Below are 21,638 nucleotides of genomic sequence, written 5' to 3' on the forward strand. Positions count from 1 at the left end.
GCAAAAAAAGTTTCCTACAGGACACAATGTAGAAAATGGTCAAAGCACACTTGGACCCAGCAGGGGTTTGCTCTCATGACTGAACTAGGCAATCAAAAAGACACAAGACAAACACACACTTGGAGAAGCTAGCTACGGAGGGAAAACACAGAGTTATGGGGTCCTTAGTGACTGAAAGCCAGTTTCTCTATATGGAAAATTAATTCCATGCCATAGATTAAAAAGTAAAAGTCAGCATTTAACTGCCTTAGTTTCTCTATCTGTAAGCTTGGGGAAAACCCTTCTTCTCTCATAAAATGTATCTGTCAAAATTTTCAAAGGTTGTCAACAAGAGGAAGGCAGCTAGCTATCACATCATCTGATAATATTATACTCAATTCAGTTTAAATGCAGGTTTTGCTAATGAAAAGGGCTTTCCCCACCCATTCTACCCAGGTGTCCATTCCTGTATCCTTTCTTGCACCGTGCTGTCCACAGCGTGCCAGAAAACTAACCACTTTTTTGTTAGGACTGTTTTAAATCAGATCAGTAAGCAGAGCCGGTCTATCTTGCAGATGCAGACACCAGAGAGGCAGCGGAGAATGTGTGCTTCAGAGGCTGACAATAATTAGACCAGATTAAATGTAACATGTAACAAAACTGAGAAATCACAGCAAATAAGGCAAGTCAAACTTTATGTCCAAGAATAAGTCTTGTCTACTCTGCTAAAAGGTAACATGCTTTTACAGAGTTTATAGGCATACAAGTGTTCCACAAAGAAACATTTTCCACCTATGGGGAAATTTATTTGTACAGTTCCTATTTAAAGTTATGGGAGGTTTAAGGAATTGCAGCTGCCTTTTTATCACGTCAAGGTTAGGACTGATCAGGGAGGAGTGGCATTTATTACTGCAGTAGAAAAATGAAACAAAAATTTTAAAAAGATACATCTCAAAGAAGCACGATGACCATGTGCAACAAGACACAAATATTAAAGAATTTCAGGTAATATTTAACTAGAAGGACAACACACACATGTGCACAAACATCTGGATGTACATTTATACACTCTGTTCAGAACAGCTCTCACTGCTCCAAATTCAAACTCAGACAGACTGAACACAAACTCTTGTGAGACAAAGGTTTGGGTGTGTTTCCATTGGGGGAAACAAAAAGACCACACTGGACATGTGCAGGCCACTACAATGCTCTAAAAAGGCACTTCATACAAGTAATCCTGAAAGAGTTTCATGAATACAAGGGCAAATTTTCATTCTCACTTTTTAAATGAAGAGTAGAGATGGAGAGAAGTTGCATTTTTTTTCCCTGCACTACTCAAACATTTAATTTATATTTTGCTGCAACTCAAAACTGGAAAAGGCCACTGTAAGTCCAAATTACCCTACAGTAAAATCTCTGAGTCTCCAGTGCATCAGAAAATCATCATAGTCATACTTCCGGTGAGCTAACGCCAACCTGTGTTTCTAATCTAAGAGGCTGAAGAAGCCCTATCACTGTCTGAAAAAAAATTGGAAATGCTTTTGTAAATGGGATATCTGGTAACTGATCTAGTCACTTGTACAAGCAGTAATGAAGACAGAGGGACAGAGCATGCAGAGGGAATCACCTGCTGCCTGGGATACGGTGGAGAGGAAGGTGGAGTGGAAGAAGAGAGCATGATCACTTTTTTGGGGCACGTCCGAGAACGTTCCTTATTCCTCAGCTTTTTTTAAAACAGAAAAAGGAAAAAAAAATCATAATATTGGTAGAAAAGAGATAACATTACCATTGGCTTTGGTGAGACAGGCCAGAACACGTGAACTAAGAGACTGTGATCCTAAGCCCACACCTCTCACAAATGACCTAAAGCCACATTTTATCTGAAGCTGAAAGACCAAAGTTTTTCACCCATAGCCACACGACCATATGTGCATTTCACAGATACATCTAGGGACAGTCAACATGTACTTATATCAATCAGTTGAGTCTCTGACTTAAGGTCTTACAATCAGTGAAAGATACAACTTGGAACTTTCCATAGCAGAGCTGAACTGCTCTCATGAAAATTACTTATTGTTGTGCCATGCAATGTTGAAAGATATCCATCCTGTTGACCTAATTACTGTTACTTACAGTTCATTAACAATACAACTCAAGTCACAGTGTTCTGTTCTCAGCTTCAGATCCCTCCTCCTTAACTTACAGATACTGAACCATGTCAGGCAAGTTACACTGTACTTTGCCGTTCTACTGGAACAGAAAACAGCTGGTTTATAGCTAAAATGTAGCCATATCTAAGAGTCTGAATATTACACAATGCACATACATGTTCTCATTTTAATATGCTAGAAAACATGCCCTTCTAGTTCTGTACCTCATTACTATGTACAGTCTTGTCTCCTCCATTTTCTTGATTACTAATGTGTCTTCTGCCTGATTTTTCCTTTTCTTTTGAGTTCTCACCAGAATATATCTGGAAATTGTTGCACTGTGAAAAAAAAACGCTGCGTATCCAAAGCCACAGTCAGACAGCCTCCAAACAAACAGCATGCTGTTTAAAGATATTACAGATGTTCCTTACGGCCCTTACAGCTGAGCTGGCACTAACATCTGTTTGGGTGTTCTCTTCCCTTTCAGCAAAAAAAAAAAAAAAAAACACCAACTCTTCTAATTCAAACAGATGCTACATGCAGCTTAAACTAAAGCACATGACTTTGCACTGAAGTGGATGAGGAACATTTAGATGCTGTTTTAAAAGGCTCAGCTGTGAAGTCACTAGTTTCTAGCTGAAAGGATGATAACATTTTCAACCACTACAGATGTTCATGGACTTTCTTCTGACCATGGCCAAGTTTGCATTTCAATTTTCAACATTTTCATAAACTTGTGTATTTTTCCATGGCAGATTTCAGAATATAACATTGTACAGGTATTTGAAGTACAAGTTCCATCCTCCAGTAGGACTCTCTGTCTTTGAGCATGCAAAGACAAAGATGGTTATAGGAAAGAGGAAAGATGTATCAACAGATTTAAATAAGAAATTAAGTAGGAAAAACAGTATTTGCAGAAATCATTGGTGTTGTCAGTTCTCTTCTGTTAAGATTTCAGCTCCTGCTGCCTATGGTGATCTGTTAGTCATTGGGTATCTTCAAAAACCACAGTTTCAACAGAATTACTGAAAAGAGTTTGTACTGCTGCACCTTTACCACACTTTAGGGGACCACCTCAAAAGAACAAGCATCAGACCTCCAGAGGCAGAAAAGATTTGCACCAAAAGACATGTGATCTCCATCTTACAAGCATCTTTGCACACATCAGTGATTTAAGCTTATGTATGACGCACATATCTCATTGGTGTTAGGAGACCTATGAAACTATAATAGAAAACTGCTGAAGGCTGTAAGCTCAGAGTCTAGAAAGCCAGAACAAAATTCAGTTTAAAAGGCTCGTCTCCCATTCCATACCCAAAGAGTCAGATCCTCTTCTGGATAGACCACATGGCTTTTCAATGGCTTCAATGTCCCTGGTGAGATGCTCTTTCCCAAAAGCAGCCAAAATGGCTTGGAAAGCAATAGAACCCACCATGGAAGGTGTTTTTATAAAGTAGACGTTCATTTGAGGAGATTAACCACCACACCATGAAACACAATCCATTTTCGGGTGAGATATTACCATCACATAACAAATTACACACATTTCCACTGTGCACTTACACTTAACAGTTATTAACACTTAACTTCATTCATGAGTAGCTGCTGATAGGGTGCTCACGATAGCACAAACCCAATTTTGACAACACAGATCAACATTCTCAAAGCGTAGCTCAATAAAGCAAACTTTGTAATCCATTTCATGAGGAAAATGCAGGCCATAGAATGCTGCAAGCAGCAGACTGGTGAGGTTTTTAACCTGCTTGATCTGTTGACAGTTTTGCCTTTCCAAGGGAGCACTAAAGGTCTTGCAACGAAAGTAAAAACTGCTTCAGAGCAGATTCTGCCAGGACTTCACTCTTTCCAGGAATCCTGTCTTAGCAAGCCACCCCTACCCCACCTGTACAGCAGACACAGAGACAGTCTGCCTTACAAACTCATTTTAACTGCTGGCCTCGTAACTCTTAACTCCAGAGAAAAGCAAGATTCTAAACTTAAACTGATACGCAAGTACAGCTAAGGAATTCCATCTGACAAACACTGACAGGCAATAGCTCAAGGCAGGTGTAAATTTTCCATCAAAACCGGGGGTCCAACCCAGACCATATCCTTCACAACTGTGTGGTTTCTCCCCTGCAATCACTCTTATGTTTATGCAGTTTTCAAGACACGGGACCAAGTCAATCAAACACAAGACACAAAACTTTCCTTCTCCCAAAGACCCCCGAGGACCGCAACTTCATTCTGCCTTACTGGCAAGAACATTAGAGAACTTGTGGTTTCCCTGAATAACACGTCACCACTTTGTCCCCTCAGGAACTGCTTTGCTCCTCTTCAAAGGACCCTTCAGTAGAAGCTATTTGCTATGTGATATACCTTATATGCAGTCACTAACAGAAGTTCCTTCTCATAAACTGACACCTGTGCCAAACAAGACAACCCTTTCCCATTGCTTCATGAACAGCTCTTTCCACTAAACATACAGCCCTTCTAAAGAGCTTGTCGGGAGCAAACCTAATCCTTTACAGTATCTCCAGTAACATGTACTGGTACCCTGCATCAACTCCACTGCTGGTAATCTGTGGTCCAGGAAATAGCTTTGTAATTAGACTACCCAGTGTCACAGTAGAAAGCCATTTCAGTACCGTAGTAACACAAGAGTCTCACAGCTATCAGATTCTGCATGTCTGAGCAACTAGAATTAGGAATCTCAGCAGCCAGCTGAAGCACTGCTTCGGCAACAGCTTCCTGCAGGATGGATTTCTGTCCAAGCTTGGCAAAGCTGCCTGCTTGGCTCAGTCGATGGCCTCTGATCAGTCAAGAATAAATGATTCTGTGTAAGCCCATAGCTTTTCAATGAAGACAACTGATGTTTTTCATTTCCCCAGGCAAGTAATAAGGAACCTTTGGAATAGGGACTGTATCAATTCTTTCTTTGATCTTACTGTATCCTGCAGATTTTGCATCCTTGAGACCCAGATTTATTAATTCTCCATTTCAATTGTTAGATGAAAAGCACTGCAAAATCCATCATGAAACTTGGACCCAAGAACCAACCATCTTCTGTTGACGCCATAAAACCTATCAAGGAAAGATCATCTCCAGCTGTAATCCTGAGAGGGAAATCACCCACACATGGCAATCAATGTCAGTGTTGAATAAAACAATGTAAGTCCTCTGAAAAGAGGTGAAAGATTTTTTCAGAGATCTCCCCTACATTGTTGCCTTCAGTGTTGAGGGAGACCAGAAGGATTTTTTTTCTCTCCCTTCCCCCCGGGTTTGTGTTTTTTTTTTTTTTTTAATTAAATCATGTAGTACAAGCTAAAATAAGAACAAAAATAACAACAAAAACATGCTTTCTGGTGAAGAGAAGATCTTCACCATAAAAGCAGGAAACAAAAGTTTGTCCTTTTTTTGACCAATTACAAAAGGATGACAGTAAGAACTTCAGTGTTTCACCATAAAGGCATAATTATAAAGCCTTCATAAAGTTTCGATAGCAGGTTCAAATGCAAATCTCAAGGCTGCAGGGATGTGATCTTCTCCAAGTGCTGAAACACAATTCTTCATCCTTCTGAACTGAGATAAACTGGACTGCACTGGTTGTCTTCCCTTTTTTTTTTTTTTGGGGGGGGGGGGGTGTTACATAAGCACTGCTCATCCACTGACTTAATATTGTACAGCTATATTATGCTCTTCTGCATCAGTTCTATGGGTTCTCCCCCTTTACTTGGGAAGTAGTCTTAAAAAATGAAATTTGCCTTCATCATGGATGATGTGTATCCACCTGAAAGTGCTCATTAGCCTATAAAGAAGGTTTCGATGAGACAGAATGTAGAAGAAAAAACACTGAGTCAGGACACCTAAACATAATGTTGACATATTTTTAAGACTCTCTGGGCCGTCCCGCTGACAACAATTCCCGTGGTTTAGGTCTTCTTTCTTGGAGAGAAATCTTCTAGATTGTGGCACTGGTCATGACATGCAGCACTAATCGTGCTGAATGCCTTGAACATGAAGTTCACCCTGAATGCATAAACATGCAGAGCAGTGAATTTCCATACTAGTGTTGTCATCTTCTTCCTCTTGATTCCAAAGTATGCTCTGATTAAACTTCAAATAAAAAGCAGCAGATGTTTCACCAAATTTTGGCTGCCAGAAAAATCTCTCTCAGCACTCTCAGAAACGTGAGGAGGCTATTTGCACAGGGAAACAATGCAAGCAGAGGAAGCCAGTGAGATAAGTATCCCTATCTACCTGAAAAGACTGTCTGTCACAAGCCTTACTTTTGAAAGCGCACTGCTGAAAGAAAAACACTGGCAATTAAACTGGGCCAAAACATACAAGAGAAAATAAAATTTGGTACCTGCTCATATTTTCTGCTCTTGATCCCTATTCTGACCCCCTCTGTGGCATAGAACCTAAAATTTACTTAATACAGGAATTTGCAATGCAATGAACGTGAGAAATTGTCAAGGACAGCTACATTTGTCATAGAGAAAAAGAAACGACAAAAAGTCTCCTGTAACTGCAGAACATGTAAGATTTCACATGTGAGTAGCAAAACTGATAACTGATCTTACTATTTATACCAAAGAAGAGCTTTAATATCATAGATGGCGTGACACATTTAACCTCATTGCTTAATTGCTTACATATTTTCAATTTTTTGTTAGAGAAAAATCTAGAAATACTCTGAATGATAAAATGACTACACTACATTACATCTGTAGGCAAGGTTTCTGCTGGAACACCCACGGAAGCCCTGGGAAGTTAAAACTAGCATAAGAGGGAAGGGAAAATTTGACTGAGTCCTTTTGAAACATTAAACCATGCATCACTACCAAAAACAGATGTTGATTTTATTCATTAAAAGTTAAATTATTTAAAATAATGGACTCACACAAGGTGCTAGAAAAGGACCGGTTTAAAAACAGGACTGTGATAGCGAGTGTTGGGTGCAAGCAATGCATTATCAGTTTCTTTACCTGTTTCCACTGGGGTATGGGAGCAAGACGGCCCTGCTCTCGTCTGCTGGATGGTTGGTTGTGAATACGTTCTTGATAAGGCAGGACAGGTTGCTGCATGCAGGTTGTAGGGAAAGTGGGTTGGGATCAAGGAGGAAAGATACAATAGTAAAGGAAACTCAAAGAAAGCCAAAAGGGATGGGATACAGAATAAGACAGACAAACATTTAAGAAAAAAAAATAGGGTAGGGGAGAATTCATTTAGCAAGTAAAATATAAAAAGGGCAAAAACATCCAAAAATGGGAAACTACATATGTTTTTGGACCTTCCCATTGGAAGGACCGTCCCAACAATTTTCATTGTTCCTTCAAATCAGCCTGGTCATTCCAGCCAATATGTACTGGTTGGTAAAGAGGGGGATAAACATCACCATTTTGCAATTATGTTATACTAGTAACACTGGTGTGCAGTGTAGCATAGACATACTTGGCCTAGTTTTAAAGTAGCTAGGTCACGTCCTACTCACAATCTGGCCATGGCAGCACAGAGCTTGGCACAAGCTATGAAGACAGACGATGCAGCAGAGCAAGAACTCAGGCACTTAAACCATACTGAGCCTTATTCTGCTGACACTGCACTGCTAGCAGTAGCTTGAAGTGACTCAATCTAGCTTCAAAGACAACTACCGTGCAGTTGCAGTATTTCAGATATCACCCTGAATAATCAGCAGTCATCAGGAAGGCTCTCTTGGAATGACACAAATATCCTGATTGCAAAGAAACTCCCAGGCATTTATCTGCTGCACTTAACACACACATAAAAAACATAATCACAGTTCACAAGAACAAACAGATATAACCTGCATGAAAAAGTTCAAATCAGAAATTCAATGATAGTTCTTAAACATTAAAAATGGGATGCTCCTGAAAAGTTTTTCAGCAACAACAGCAATTATAAAAGAAACTTAATTGCTGGTTTTGAAAAAGATTACATAACATAATATCGGCAATAACAGGGAAATAGGCTTTCATTAGGGAGTTCTTCTCTATCTCACACTCCTAAATTTAAAACTTTTCTCTTTTGAGTAAGCTTCACTCTTCCCTAGGAGAGCCTTTGAAGTAGAGGAGCATCACTAGCATCCCATCTCAAGGAATGTATATTATTATTCATGATTTTCCTCCATAATTCCAAAATAAAGGGCTTTATGATCCATCTCCTACCTGTCTTCGTAAGTTTGAGGACTGCACTGGTGCGTTCTCCTCAAACTTGGCCAGTAGCTGGGTTGCCATGGACTTGACTTTGTTCTGATTCCCAATGGCAGCATCAATTCTCCTCTCTGTCAGGGCACTCACCAGTGTGGGCCTTTCTTCTCTGTAGCTTCGCGAGATGTCCTCCTAACAATCAGCAATATCAAAATTGATGCAAAACAAGATGCAACTCGATTACATTTTCCTCTGTACCTTTTTGCTGTGGTAGCTTTCTAACACTGTAGAAAACAAATCTATTAGTATGCACTTGAAAGCTCACATTTTAATTTCCTCTGGCATGTCATCAAAAGTTCTGTTAAACTTTACTTATCTTAGCAACCTTATTTGATACGCTTACCTACCAAAGAGACCATAGTTGAAACAGTCCCATGAATCCACTGACACAAAGCACAGGCCTATCTTCAAACCTTCATTGAGAACTCAAAGCACTGAATTTTAACTCACTTTGGCTATAAACATTTTAAATGAAAGTCCACCTCATGGAGCATACTAGAAATACATGCTTTTTGCACTAACCAAGGCTAACATTTAAATATGAATGAAAATTCTGACTAAACTGCATGACTTTACTAAATGAAAGTTTTATTCTTGGTGTCCTCATCAAATCAAAGTAAATTGCAGTAAAAACAGAGTATGAAGGAACTGCAACATTTCATTTGTTGTGTACTATTCTTTCATAAGCATCAGTAAAACATTTGCACTATAGCTGTAACAAAGTGTAGCCTCTGAAGAATAATTAATTTTTATCTTAAAAAAAGATCTTATATAAACCCTGTCTTGACATAGAAAATGAAAGGGCTGAAGTGGGAATAAGAAACACCTGACACCTTCCTCACTGTAATACTTACATCCTCAGATTGGCTGGTTTTTCTCCTCTTTCCTGCACCGTCCAGTTCCTTTTCTTTTTTGTCCTGAAAATGGAAAAACAAGGGCCAAAAAACCAAAGATAAGGATTCTCATACCTTTCTGGCCTGAGACAAATGTCATCAGTGCACTTAAATAAGCTTTGCAACACAACTGATCAATTCTCAGGGCTCATTCTCTCATTGGGAACTGAGCAATCCATTACCACAAGGCTAGGATTATAAGGCTGAAATATACCACTAATTGAGAGTGCATATTACAGATGTAATCCTGCACTTATAAATGCCATGTATTGTCCCATGCCAAGGGCTGATGAACATGGTCCTCTGTAAATACGTAGCAGATACACATTTACACATACATTTTTACTTCCACCTACTTGGACAGCAGCCCAACAGACACAAGTGTTATCAAGACTGAGGTGTGGTTACCTTTGGAGTGCGTTTCCGAGAGATGCTTTGTCCCAGTTTACTGAGAAAAGAGATGGGTGATTTGGTATTGGCAATTAGGGCAGCTTTTTCTTCTGCATTCAGGTCCAGACTATCTATTAGCAAAAACAGGCAGGACAAGGGAATGCCAAGAAATTATTTCTGTGGTGCTATTATTAAGTTACACAACTGAAGGACTCCGATTTTTTTTTTTTTTAACATAACACGCTCTTTCTTAAATTCTCTGCACAAAATGATTGTAGTGTCCAGAATGAATACCTTTCTCAGCTACTCTGCTTTTTCATTTTGCCAAAATCAATTCTCCTTTTGGGGTTTATAACCACCCAGAATAAATACTGTGTTTGTTTACTCTATTTCCTTTCATATTTAAAGAGCATGATGATCATCAGTATTCTTAAGAAGAGTTCAGAGTTTTGGAAATAAAAATACACCGTGTATCAGGTATTAAAAGTCTATTAAACACATTTTTTTTGCCATACCAGAATGATAGACTTGAATTAAGATCATCAGTAATAAAGAAACAGCTATAACAACATTATTAATATTTAAAGGCAGGCCATATTGATTTGTGTTAGGCAATTACATCTTTCAGTTCTAATCAAAGATCTTTCATTCCTCATTGGCCTCAAGCTTCTCTCACTATTCACAGATGATAAATAAATATAAAACTTGGCCAGTGTTTTGAAATTACCTAATAAAGAACTACTAGCAAGGCATCTCACATTAGCCAACATGGATAAATCCTTAACAATAGCAAGAAAGCAGAAAAGTTACCTAGTAGTGATGAAGTGAGTTTAGAACTTTTGAGGATATTATTTTGAGAACATTATTTTGTATTAATGTATTTTTTTTCTCCTGATGCTGATAACATGGTCTTTATCAGCATCAATATGAAGTCAACTTTTGTAATGTAAAGTTACAGGACAATGACTAGTATGAGCTTGTGCAGAAGAAGCATGAAGATAACTGAAGCACACATATTCATCCTGAAGCTGTCTTTAAATCTGAGAGATCTGTCCCAAACTCCTTACCGCTAGAGGGGATGGTGTCTTTGAACATCTCATAGAACTGTGTGAGGTACATCACCATCGACAGTTTATCTGGCTCTCCAACAGATGCCATCTCCTTTCCAGTCATAATGGGAGATATTCCAAACTCTTTTTCAGCTATGTCAAAGGCCAACTGGTTATTCTTCTCCACATTGTGCTCATCCAAAGAATCAAAGTCTCTGCGAAGGGCAGAAAGAGAGCATGCACTGAATCAAGTAGAAACCAATCTTCTGAAAGAACTCGTGGATCCATCTCCTCTTTTTTTTTTCTCTCTCTGAAATCTCTCAAATTCATTTGCCAGCAACCTTTTCGTGTTGCAGAGTTGAAGATACTTAATTATGGCAAACTTTGGCTCAAATATATTCTTTTTTCATTTTTTGCTTCTCCTCCAAACCCAAATTTTTCTTCTTAAAAACTTTATTATCCTCTGAAATACATCTTCACTTCCTTCTTTGCTGGAAAACTGTACTGTCTTCCCCTACGTAAAATCTTGTGTGTGCTTGGAACTAAATTAAGACTTCACTTTTATACCCTTTTTTCTTGACTGATCAATATTTTAGTTCTGCTGGCTTTTTCCAAAGCTTGTAGAACTATATAAAAACTACATAAAAATCTAAGGCTTGTAGAGAGTTATATAAACAATTTTAAAAGCTATTTGAACTCTCCACAACCTATACAGCTATTAAACAGAGTAGCTCAGGTTTACTCAGGTACACCAACAGATATGTAATTCAGTGCACATGGAATGGAATAACCAAGTAATTTTTCAGCATGCTTTACATTGGATTGTCTTTAGATACAGATCTAGCATTTATTTTTTCTAATGTCCCTTTGGGAAGTTGAAGCCATTTCATATTTCAGTTGAAGTACCAGAGTCTTTGCTCCTGTTACTTCTTCCAGACAGTGTTTTCCCATTCTAGAATCTGGGCACTGTTTTACCCAATGCATCGCGTAAGAGGACACCTCGTTCATTCACCCAATCAGCACGTTAGTGCATAACAGTAGCAACACCTCTATTTAGATTGTGGGTCACTGCTTCTAAAAAGAGCAGCCTATAAGTCTTTAAAAAGAGTTACTGTTAAACAAGAGATTTATAAATTGCATGAGAAATTTAACTGAAGATATGAACTATTCCTGACTAACTTCACAGAGAAAAGAGCTGCCAGTCAATAATGCTTTCCAGTCAGTACCAATTTGAAGCTTAATTCTGTCAAATCATCCAGAAGGGAAAATTGACAACACATTTATCTTCATATTCATCAAGCTATTATGACATTCCATTCTGCTGGTGAATAACCAGATATTAACTTCTATCAAGTTTAATTGAATTCCTTTCAATCCATTTCTCCATCAGCCAGCAAATGCATTGCCTCATTCTCCATACTATTAGTTCCAAATATCACTAACATTCTGCTCTCCCCAGTTACTCAAAACAGCCAGTTACTTACATTAAGTCTGGACGGTATCTGTGAATAATGGCACACAAAGCTAGGCCACTTTTCCATGACATCGTGAGATCCGTCACATTTACACCAGCATATCCATCGGTCTGCCTCTGGCACCAACTAAGCAATTTACTAGAGCGAGCTACAGACTCTGTAAGAAATCAAACTGTTAAGTAGAAATATACAACTCCTCTTTTGTGAATGCTAAAACCAACATAAAAACCATGAATCAACAAATAAAACTTTTGTGTAAACAACGAACTCCTACAATGAGCTATACGGGACAGATTTTTTTTTTTTAAAGACTATCTCATCTATTTTAGATCCAAGAAAGGATTTTTAATTTGCTAAAAATTAATTATCTTAGCTATAACTTGCCAGGCTTTTCACCCTAGCCCTTGTAAAAGAGCCCCAGAAATTATAAAACAGTCACAAAGGCTTGTTTTAAATATGATCAAAAGGATATACAGTAGAACAAATGCTCTCTAAAGCCCAGATATACTATTTCTAATGGAAGAACTACAAATGTACTTCCGCAACTTTTTCTTTTCTCTTGAAAGCTTTCCTTTAAAAGCACTGACCTCTTTTGACCTTGCCTTACTGCAAGATCTGACAAGATTACAGCCTAAAGGGACATGGATACAGGCCAAAGAACAAATCAAAAGACTACACAGCTATTCAGCAGTGAAAGGAAGGCTTAGCAGCAAAGTGCCATTCTGAGAGTCCCCAAACACTATCTGGACATCCAAAGGCAAGGTGTGCAAAAGGAAAAGTTCAACATAACCCCCACGGTACAGGACAAGTAGACAGATATTGAAATTCTTATCACAAGGCATCTAACTTTCATAATAATGCAAGCAAAATGAGACTTCATTTAGTTTAGCTAAGAGATGAGATTAAGTAAAAGAAAGCATGAATATGAAAGACTGCAAAAGAAATACCTTCTGCAATGTTTGTAAGAATTCCGGGTTTACTGTTAGAGTGAGTTCAGGCTAGGCTTCTGCACTTTAAGTAAGGATATTGTTATAGGATAAAGGAGGTGAAAAAAATGCTGGCATAAGCAAATATGCTTAGAAATATAACAGCATTGTAAAGCAAGGGAAATTAGGCAAACAAAAATATATTTACATGCTAACTGAAACTTGAAAAATTGGAAAATCAGACTATTGATGAAACAATTACTGGATACTTTTTCTAAACCAAAAGAGACTGGTTAAGTAACACTTTAGAGCCTTGCTGCTCTGTGATCCAGCTCCAGAATACCAAACAAAATGGAGCAGTAGCCAGGCCTACCGTTCCGAGTCAGCTTTGGTGTCCTGGAGTTCACAAAATTTTCTATTTCCAGGTGAATGTCTTTCAAGTCTCCTGTATTATACAAGTGGCGTACCTAAAATGACACAAAAGAATTGAAAGTGACCAACATGGCATGCACCCAAGATCCATACAGAAAGGTCAGGACAAGAAGGAGTCATCCCAAGGCACAAAAAGGAAGACAAGTACACTTATGTAGCAGAAATCTCTAGCCCAAGAACCCAGGAACAACAAAGAACAGCTAGTCAGTGCTGAACAGTCTAGCTGACTGCTGCTGCTCAGTGGATACCAAACTGCAGTGACAGACTGCTATACTAGATTATTACAAAGAAAATGTGTAACACACATGTATATATTTCATTTGTCATTACAGCAAGGTTAAAACTATCAAAATGAAACATTCCTAAACAGGAATTTGTTGCAGTACAGAGGTCTACTCTTGACTGAGATATCTGCTTTGCACTATACTGCCACGTCAGGTCCCAAAACATTAGCTTAGCTTCACCTAAGGAAAGATAATGAAGACTGCAAGCATTCAGAAGCACCGTTTGTCCAGTTACCTGCTGTGGCCGCAAGAAGTTGACGTTGATATTGGGATACCGGGTGGCGGGATCAATGCTGTAATGGCTGAAGTTTTTACTCACATTCTCAGGGGTGGTCTGAGGCAGTAGCCTATAAATGCTTTCCCTTGGGAAAATAAAATTTAAAAAAATGTTTTGTGGTTTGGTTTGTTTGTTTTAGGTTTTGTGGGTTGTTTTGTGGTTTTGTTTTTTTTTTTTCCAAAAGATGCATCACTACTAATATTGCTAAGTCAATACTGGAGACATAAACATTCACATCAGAAATCTAACCACTTCAGACATTGAATAGCTAAGTTTCAGTACAAGTGTATTAAAATCTGCAGTTTAATACAATTCCAGAAATCAAAAGGGGAGAAGAAAACAATACATTAAGCATAGCTGAATGGGCTCCCCAGTACAAGAAAGACACTAAGACACTGGAGCAACTCAGGAAAAGGGTGACCAAGGGGACTGGACCACTTGCCCTGTGAGGAGAGGCCAAGGGAACTTGGTACGTTCAGCATGCAGAAGAGAAGGCTCAGAGAAAATCTTACTGCTGTCTGCAAATGTCTAACGGAAAGGTGATGGGAGTCTGGGTCCAACTGCAGTATTATCTTCACCATTTTTTTAAATTCAAACAAATGGAACTTTAAGTACCCATTATGCCATTTATACAATTTTTTAAATGATACTACAGTTCCCGATGGTCAGAAGCTACTGTTGCTTAAGTTTAAAATAGGTTCTATTAGACTTTGCTTTTACTTACTCCATCTTTTAATTACCCAAGTTGGGATCTCTAAGATATCACCTTGAGTCACTAAAACAACACTCAACCAAAGACGATAAAAACATCAAGAACTCAATACTCCACAAAGAAACACACAAAGTTGTTTGGCTTATAGGAAACAAAGTGATCAATGTAGGAGAACATGAAATAAAAGCACATCTTAACTTCCTTGAAAAAAAATCATAAAATATATTTACAAGATAATAGGACATGGCAAGAATTTTTGTCTCTGGTACTTTAACAGCACCAATATTTTCATCCGCTTTGCTATTGCAAGGCTGAGGACAGCAAGCCAGACTCACCTACTCCATGTAATATCAGTAAGCACCAAAAAAAGACTCTGTCTAAACTGCTTTTAAAACTAGGACCAAGAACAGCTGCAACACTTCTTATTCCTCTATAAATATACTTCACTTTATCAGGTCCTTAGGAAATTTTTTCTCCAATTGAATTATACCCACAAGCATCCTCTAAAAACAGTGAGAATTTGTATCTCCCATTCTGTCTATATATAGTTGTACTAGAAGAAACTGGAATGAATCATGAGAGGTTTGAGGATAAGATTAGAACTGAAAGTGTATTCATTTTCTCTATTACCTCTCTGCAAGAACTTCCAAAGGACTAGCTCCAAGTGACCAACTTCGTACCATCCAAGCAGAGTCCATTGCAGCCAAAAATCCTCTGGCTATTCCAGTTCCCATGGGCCAAAATGGCTAATATTATAGTTTTCAAAAAAAGCAGAAAAAGGAAAAGCATTAGTTAGGGAAAACTTGAAAGAAATATCAAGAATAATTCAGATGGTAATCTGATTGGAAATTACAGCTCAGTAATTAGCTTAAAGCTCCACTCCCACCGGGCTAGAGGAAGCCAGATGTACGGTGAATTGCCCATGAGATCCCCCAAAGCCAATGTTCCTCTGTTTCCAACAACAATTCATAGCCTGGAGTGCCTTAACAGCTCCTCTTCAAGATTGCACTTTTTAATCAACTACAAAATGCTAATTATTAACAGGCCTACAGTAGGTTCTGTAGAGTCTAACTGTCCCAATAAGAAGCAGATGGAACAGACATAACTTCAGAAAAAAATCTCTGCACACATTTTCTTAAGCAAGATCATTGCCATTCTAAATATTCTGTTTTCCCAACACTCCAACCCTTCCTTCAAACATCCCACTTTATTATATAATAAACAGCAGCTCTCCTTACAGTAACTATCTTATAGCCAGTGCATATTTCAGTGATGGGTGCAATGGCTTGTGCTTATGCTTCAATTAACTGCTTACACATGGTAAGTTTAAAACACAAACCTCTAAGAGACTGTCCCCAACCAGTGCCACAAGTAACTGGTGGCCATTCTGCTCTCGCACCAGGGCTGCATTCTCTGATGCATACATGCACGTGAAGTCAAACATGGCCACATCTGGCTGACCATAGTGATTGATGGCAAAGTCCAGCGATGGCAGCTGCTGATTAGTAGAGAAATCAGCGGCTTCTCTGGCATAGTTTAGCAGAGCCTCCTGGTCCACATTCTCCCGTGAGAGTAACAACTCTGTGTCAGCATAATCCTGCCAAAAAGAGACAACTAAAAGTGAAATAACGAAATACACAAGTTTATTCTAAGACTAGTCCATACAATAGTTGGCATTAATACAATTACAAATCCACTGATACAGGTTTGCCCTCTGATTTCTTTCATTCCTATCTGTGTTTATGCTTCCAAGACAAAAATTGTACATCTTTTTTTGCAAACAGTAATCAGTCCTACTAGCATTTCTGACTATGAAAGGGCTAAGAAATTTATGAGCATTTCTCTTCTCACACTTCAGACAAAAGGCACAAGACCCCAGTCCTTATTTATTCATTTGTGGCCAAACTACTTTTAAATCATCTTCTGTCAGAATTATATATATTTCCAATACTTTTTTCACTCCCTGCTGTTTCATTCACATAAAATGAGGGAAGATCAACTAAGCTATCAAAGGTTCTTTAAGCATATTTTATCTTAACGTGAGAGAAACCCCCAAATTTTCAAAGGAACACAAATTTGGAGAGGATAGATCTTGTAACACACTCAAAATACTTTGGAAGGGCATTAACTGCATATATTTGTGGTCTAAAATACACCTGTATAAAGGCATTACATGGTGAAAGAAGAGAGTGTTTCCCTTTCAGCACACTGAAAGCAAATTGTACCAAAATCTTATTTTATAGAGAGTATAGGGAAAGTTAATACCCACATGCCGTATAACTCCTTTTTCCAGCAAGCTCTGTTTTTTGGCAGTCATGACAAAGTAGTGTGTATCATCTTTGTAGTAGACAATGTTCTCCAAGTCAATACCTTGTGACAAAACAAAAGATATGGTAGTGAAGGAACAAGTTATACATTATGTGTAACAAGAGCTCTATCAGAAGAAAGTAAATTGAAAGTACATGGTTAGAAAGCCTTAGAGAGAAAATGCCAAGCAGCTTTCTCCCATGCTTTTGATGACTTTAAAATATGAATCTTCAACAAAACCACAAATAGCGCATTTCACCTGCATATAGCTACCTCTTTTAAAAAATATTTTTATCATCACTCTAAGCATTCAGATGTAGTGTGCAGGAAATTCAATTCAGGATTCAAACTTTCCCATTTTAGGGCTCAGATTTCCAGAAAATCTTCAGGGAGATAAGTTCTCCACTTCTGAACAAAAATGACACACACCTGTATGATACACATCTGCTTTGTACAGCTGTATAGAACAGCTGTAAAAATTGGGAAGTCAGATTTCAAAGAGAGACGGCAATGACTGACTTCCTTGTGCACAAGATACTCATTTATTGATTAAACATGATACCTGAGTTACAAAGTTGTAATAATAAAGATAAATAGTTTTTACTGGAAATCTGGCAATTGCTAGCAAACCTGTGGCTTCTCGTAGATCCTGGAAGAACTTCTGGTTGAATATGAAGGCCACACCGCTGATCTCTTCTACTTTGGCTTCAGCTGTGGTGTTGCGATTGATGAAGTTTGCGGTGATGGCAATTGCTAGTTTACCACGGAACTCTTTTCGGCGAAACCCTATGGGAAGGATAAAATAGTAACAATGAAAAACAGAGCATACCTTCAGAGAAGGTTCAGCATGCCACAGACAGGTGTCCTCACAAAACAAAAAAAGAATGGATCCGATGAATTACAAGCTCCTCCACAGAGAAAGCAACAATTGATACATCAGAAAAATAGAAGCTCTTATTTAGGGAAAAAGCTCTCCTCTCTCTCTTACTTCTTTTCCAAAAATCACAACTTACATCAAAAATATTATGATAGAATTCTCTACCACACTGAATAATATTCAATACTTCGATTCCTACTCCAAAAAGTAAAAGCTCCAACACTTAAAGAGAGTAAAGAAAAAATGTAGAAAAAATTATCCAGGTCAAAACACCTAATTCCATTGCTAGTGGATAGGAAGAGGAAAAAGATGACCCACATGTCTTTGATACAAATGGATTTTTACATGGACTTTTAATCTCCCCTTTCACTAGTCAAATATCTTTCCAGATTTTGATTGGGAAATTAAAGGCCATTTTTGTTCTAACTAATTTAAGAATAAGTCCTATCTGAAAGTAAATTATGGACACACCATTACCTTCTAAAGTGTTCCTCCTGCCATCCCCTCCAATGATTACTTCAAACTCATACTCAGACACTGGATGGGTTTTTGGGTGTACCAATGCACGCCAACCTATTCCTGTTGATAAACTCCAAGTTAATGGCAATATAAACAGTGCTCATATTAGAACATGTACATAAAACCACTTCTTACTATCCATAATCCCTTCCTCACACCATCAGTAAAGATGCACTGCAGGACAGATACATCATTGACAGGGCTCTTGCTGACTTGCATAGCCACTCTGTGTGAATCAGGGGCAGAGACAGCTCTGGTAAACCCCACCCCCGACTATAACCTTTATGCATCACTACAACCTTTATAGCTTCTCTACTATCTATTCAGTCAATAGGATGCCGAAAAAGGAGTAAGCCACCATGTCCCATGGTGATCAAAGAACAGGTTTCACCAAGATACAAAAAGCATAACACGGACTGAAGATACAAGTATCTTCAGTGAAAGCAAAAGGGAAAGGAAAGGAGTTGTCTTAAAAAGATACCTTCTAAGTGTAGTAGGCTTACAATATTTTAGGAGCAATTACAAACTACTGTGTCATGGTCTACTTCTGTGTAGTACTTCAGGTGATTTTGTTTTATATAGTAACTAATTTGGATTTGTCACTAGAAAGAGTAAATCCTACCAAAAATTCAAATAAAGGTGTATTAATAATTGCTGTCATTAATGAAGCATAGGGAAAGGACTTAGAGTCATAAGTAGGGTTAAGGAGCAGGAGTCTGTGTATCCTACCATAACTTCCCCTTTCTCTACTACCCGTTTCAATGCTACTTGCTTTCATTCTCCTGATCCTCCGGAGGGTAAACAAGCCCCTGAAATTCCACATTGACATGGATCTCTATTCCCAAGATCAAGGCAACCTTCAAAAGGATAAGCTGGAGCTGACGGATACCTGCAAAAAAAGCAGATGATAAATAAATAAAAGAAAGAGAAGAGCACAAGTGCCTAAGCATCTGTTTGAACATTACTGATTTCAAGTCCAGCTGCTACCACCTTCTTCCCACTGTGTTCCCAGTACTTCATCCAGGCAGCACTGGTGTGTAATATCATGACATGCCAAGAAACTTCTATATAGCTGAAACCCCAGGTATATAGAATAAATAGGAAATCATTTTCAAGGAATAAAAAGTAACTAATTTTTTTATGTTTCACCCCAAATCAGCAACAGGGGGAACAACCAGAATATGCGCTGCAGGAGAGGGAGGGAAGAGCAGAACTGCACTTTTGTCACAGATGGCAACTAGCCATTTGATCAGCCTAGCTGTAATACTGAACTGCACCTTCATCCTCACACCATCAGGTTAGTGAAAGCACAGTAAGTTCTTTACCACCTCTTTCTTCTTCACTTAATGTAGGTAAAGGGTATGAAAATGACAGTGTGCAAGTCCTATGAATATGAAAGAAGACACCTTACTGTCATGTTCCAGATACTGAACTGAAAAAATACTCCACCTAAACACTAAACTTCAGCTGTGCTGAGATAAAAAAGAAAACAACATGCATAAAGTACTGGAAGACTAAAACTGACAAGAAATTGGAAGGAAAAAAGCAATCTGCAAGACTGACATTCCGAAGATCTTGCAGTTTTACTATTCATTGCCAAAAAAATCCCACAAACTAATGAACCTACCAAACAAAAACACAAAGACTTTTTGCTTTTGACAAGAAGCCAAATTCTAGCTACTAAGTTTGTGCTACTTAGTAGGGGGGTGGGAGGGAAGAGAACAACAGAAAAATTTTAATTCCTGCTCCACCAAAGCATTCAGCTTTCAATGGAGACTGATTTCTCAGAATTTGAGAATCATCAAAACTATTCTCAATTCTAATATGTAAATATCTGTTTAATCAAAACTTATTCATAGACTGACAGCGTTCTTGAAAATATCTTCATCACTGTTCAAAAAATTAACGAAGCCAAAATTGTTCCTCTTTTTTCCGGATCAAAATTCACAATAATGTTCAAAACCATTCAGTAATTTTTCTTTTTTACAAGTTGCTTACAATGCTCAAGAGAAACATAATAATGTGGCAGCTGCAGGAATATAACAGCAAAAATATGAAAGCTATCCATTTAAGAAAAAAAAGGTTTGAACCTTAAATGTACTTTTCAGTTTAGGAAAAATATATACCTTGGAAAATAATAGGTGTAAAAGACGACAGATACATACTGCACGTGTGATAATCTCATGGCACAATGTATTTCTTTCACATCTAGGTCTAGCCCGAAATGCACTATGCAAAGGTAATACTGAATCATACTGTAAGGACTTGAGAAGAGTGATGGTGCAGACTGAATTTTAATGAGTCACCCCCATGCCCTCACCCACCTTTCCCCTATGAAGAACAAGTGCTGCTCTGTCTAGCAGTGGCTGTACTTACTGATATGGTCTATGGATCCTGCACAGAATTTGCCGTAAAACTTTTTGGCGCCAAGACCCCTCAAGTCATGTATGGTGAATGGCCACAAATGCAGCACATTATTGCGAGAAAAGGCATCCCTCTTTTCTATGACCACCACCTTGGCTCCTAGAAATGACAGGTCGATGGCTGTACGAAGGCCACAGGGTCCAGCCCCAATTATCAGACACTGCAAAACAACCAGCACAGAGTAACTATACAGCCACAGGAGGAAAAAGATTTAAACCACAGCTTACAAGCATCCCACAGCTCGTAGGAGTAAGTGCTCTTTGTCTGCAACATAAGCTGAAATTTCAGATCAGTGTTTCTATTGTTATCTGCCATATTCTGCCACTGATCCATTAAAGCAGTTACTGCAACCTGAAAACAAAGCATATCACAGAGCAGTGAAAAGTCTGGAGAAGCAGGCAAGTAACATGGCTCTTTTAAACCCTGGTTTTAAGAAGACATGCCGCCAAGGCGTATACTCTCCAAGCTATGTAAGCACCTGGAAAACATCAATATTTCTGAAGGTTTCTCCCCCTCATTGCATCCATGTGCTTTTCTTCTTAAAAAGAAAGGTGATGCAGTGTTTTCCTCTCATCTTCCAAAGGCTGAGCTGGCCTTTGAGAAGATCTTCAGTAGCACCAAAAATTCCTCGTCATCACTGAGTAGCATAGCAATGGCTAAGGCAGATAAATACCAGAGATGCTACTGTGGAACATCGTCAGTACAGACAGTAGT

The 21,638-nt window shown here is 38.4% G+C and overlaps 1 protein-coding gene across 6 annotated transcripts in view; it reads right to left on the bottom strand.

The window, feature by feature from the left end:
• Positions 1-21,638, bottom strand: part of MICAL3 (microtubule associated monooxygenase, calponin and LIM domain containing 3) — a gene marked incomplete at both ends in the record, with an annotated part of 106,809 nt that overhangs the window by 79,246 nt on the left and 5,925 nt on the right. For 3 of the 6 annotated variants that reach the window (XM_082013556.1, XM_082013555.1, XM_082013554.1), the window contains 16 exons: positions 1,607-1,702; positions 7,118-7,210; positions 8,318-8,491; positions 9,214-9,276; positions 9,661-9,773; positions 10,710-10,906; positions 12,176-12,323; positions 13,466-13,559; positions 14,044-14,170; positions 15,428-15,543; positions 16,137-16,394; positions 17,067-17,167; positions 17,735-17,890; positions 18,459-18,571; positions 19,269-19,389; positions 20,877-21,084. In XM_082013556.1, coding sequence (XP_081869682.1) covers positions 1,607-1,702; positions 7,118-7,210; positions 8,318-8,491; positions 9,214-9,276; positions 9,661-9,773; positions 10,710-10,906; positions 12,176-12,323; positions 13,466-13,559; positions 14,044-14,170; positions 15,428-15,543; positions 16,137-16,394; positions 17,067-17,167; positions 17,735-17,890; positions 18,459-18,571; positions 19,269-19,389; positions 20,877-21,084 — 2,178 coding nt within the window. The remainder of the gene's footprint in view (positions 1-1,606; positions 1,703-7,117; positions 7,211-8,317; positions 8,492-9,213; positions 9,277-9,660; positions 9,774-10,709; positions 10,907-12,175; positions 12,324-13,465; positions 13,560-14,043; positions 14,171-15,427; positions 15,544-16,136; positions 16,395-17,066; positions 17,168-17,734; positions 17,891-18,458; positions 18,572-19,268; positions 19,390-20,876; positions 21,085-21,638) is intronic. The other 3 variants (XM_082013557.1, XM_082013559.1, XM_082013558.1) reach the window with 3 other exon arrangements.

This window comes from Phaethon aethereus (genome assembly GCF_964289735.1).
Source record: "Phaethon aethereus genome assembly, chromosome: 1".
Lineage (NCBI taxonomy): Eukaryota > Metazoa > Chordata > Aves > Phaethontiformes > Phaethontidae > Phaethon > Phaethon aethereus.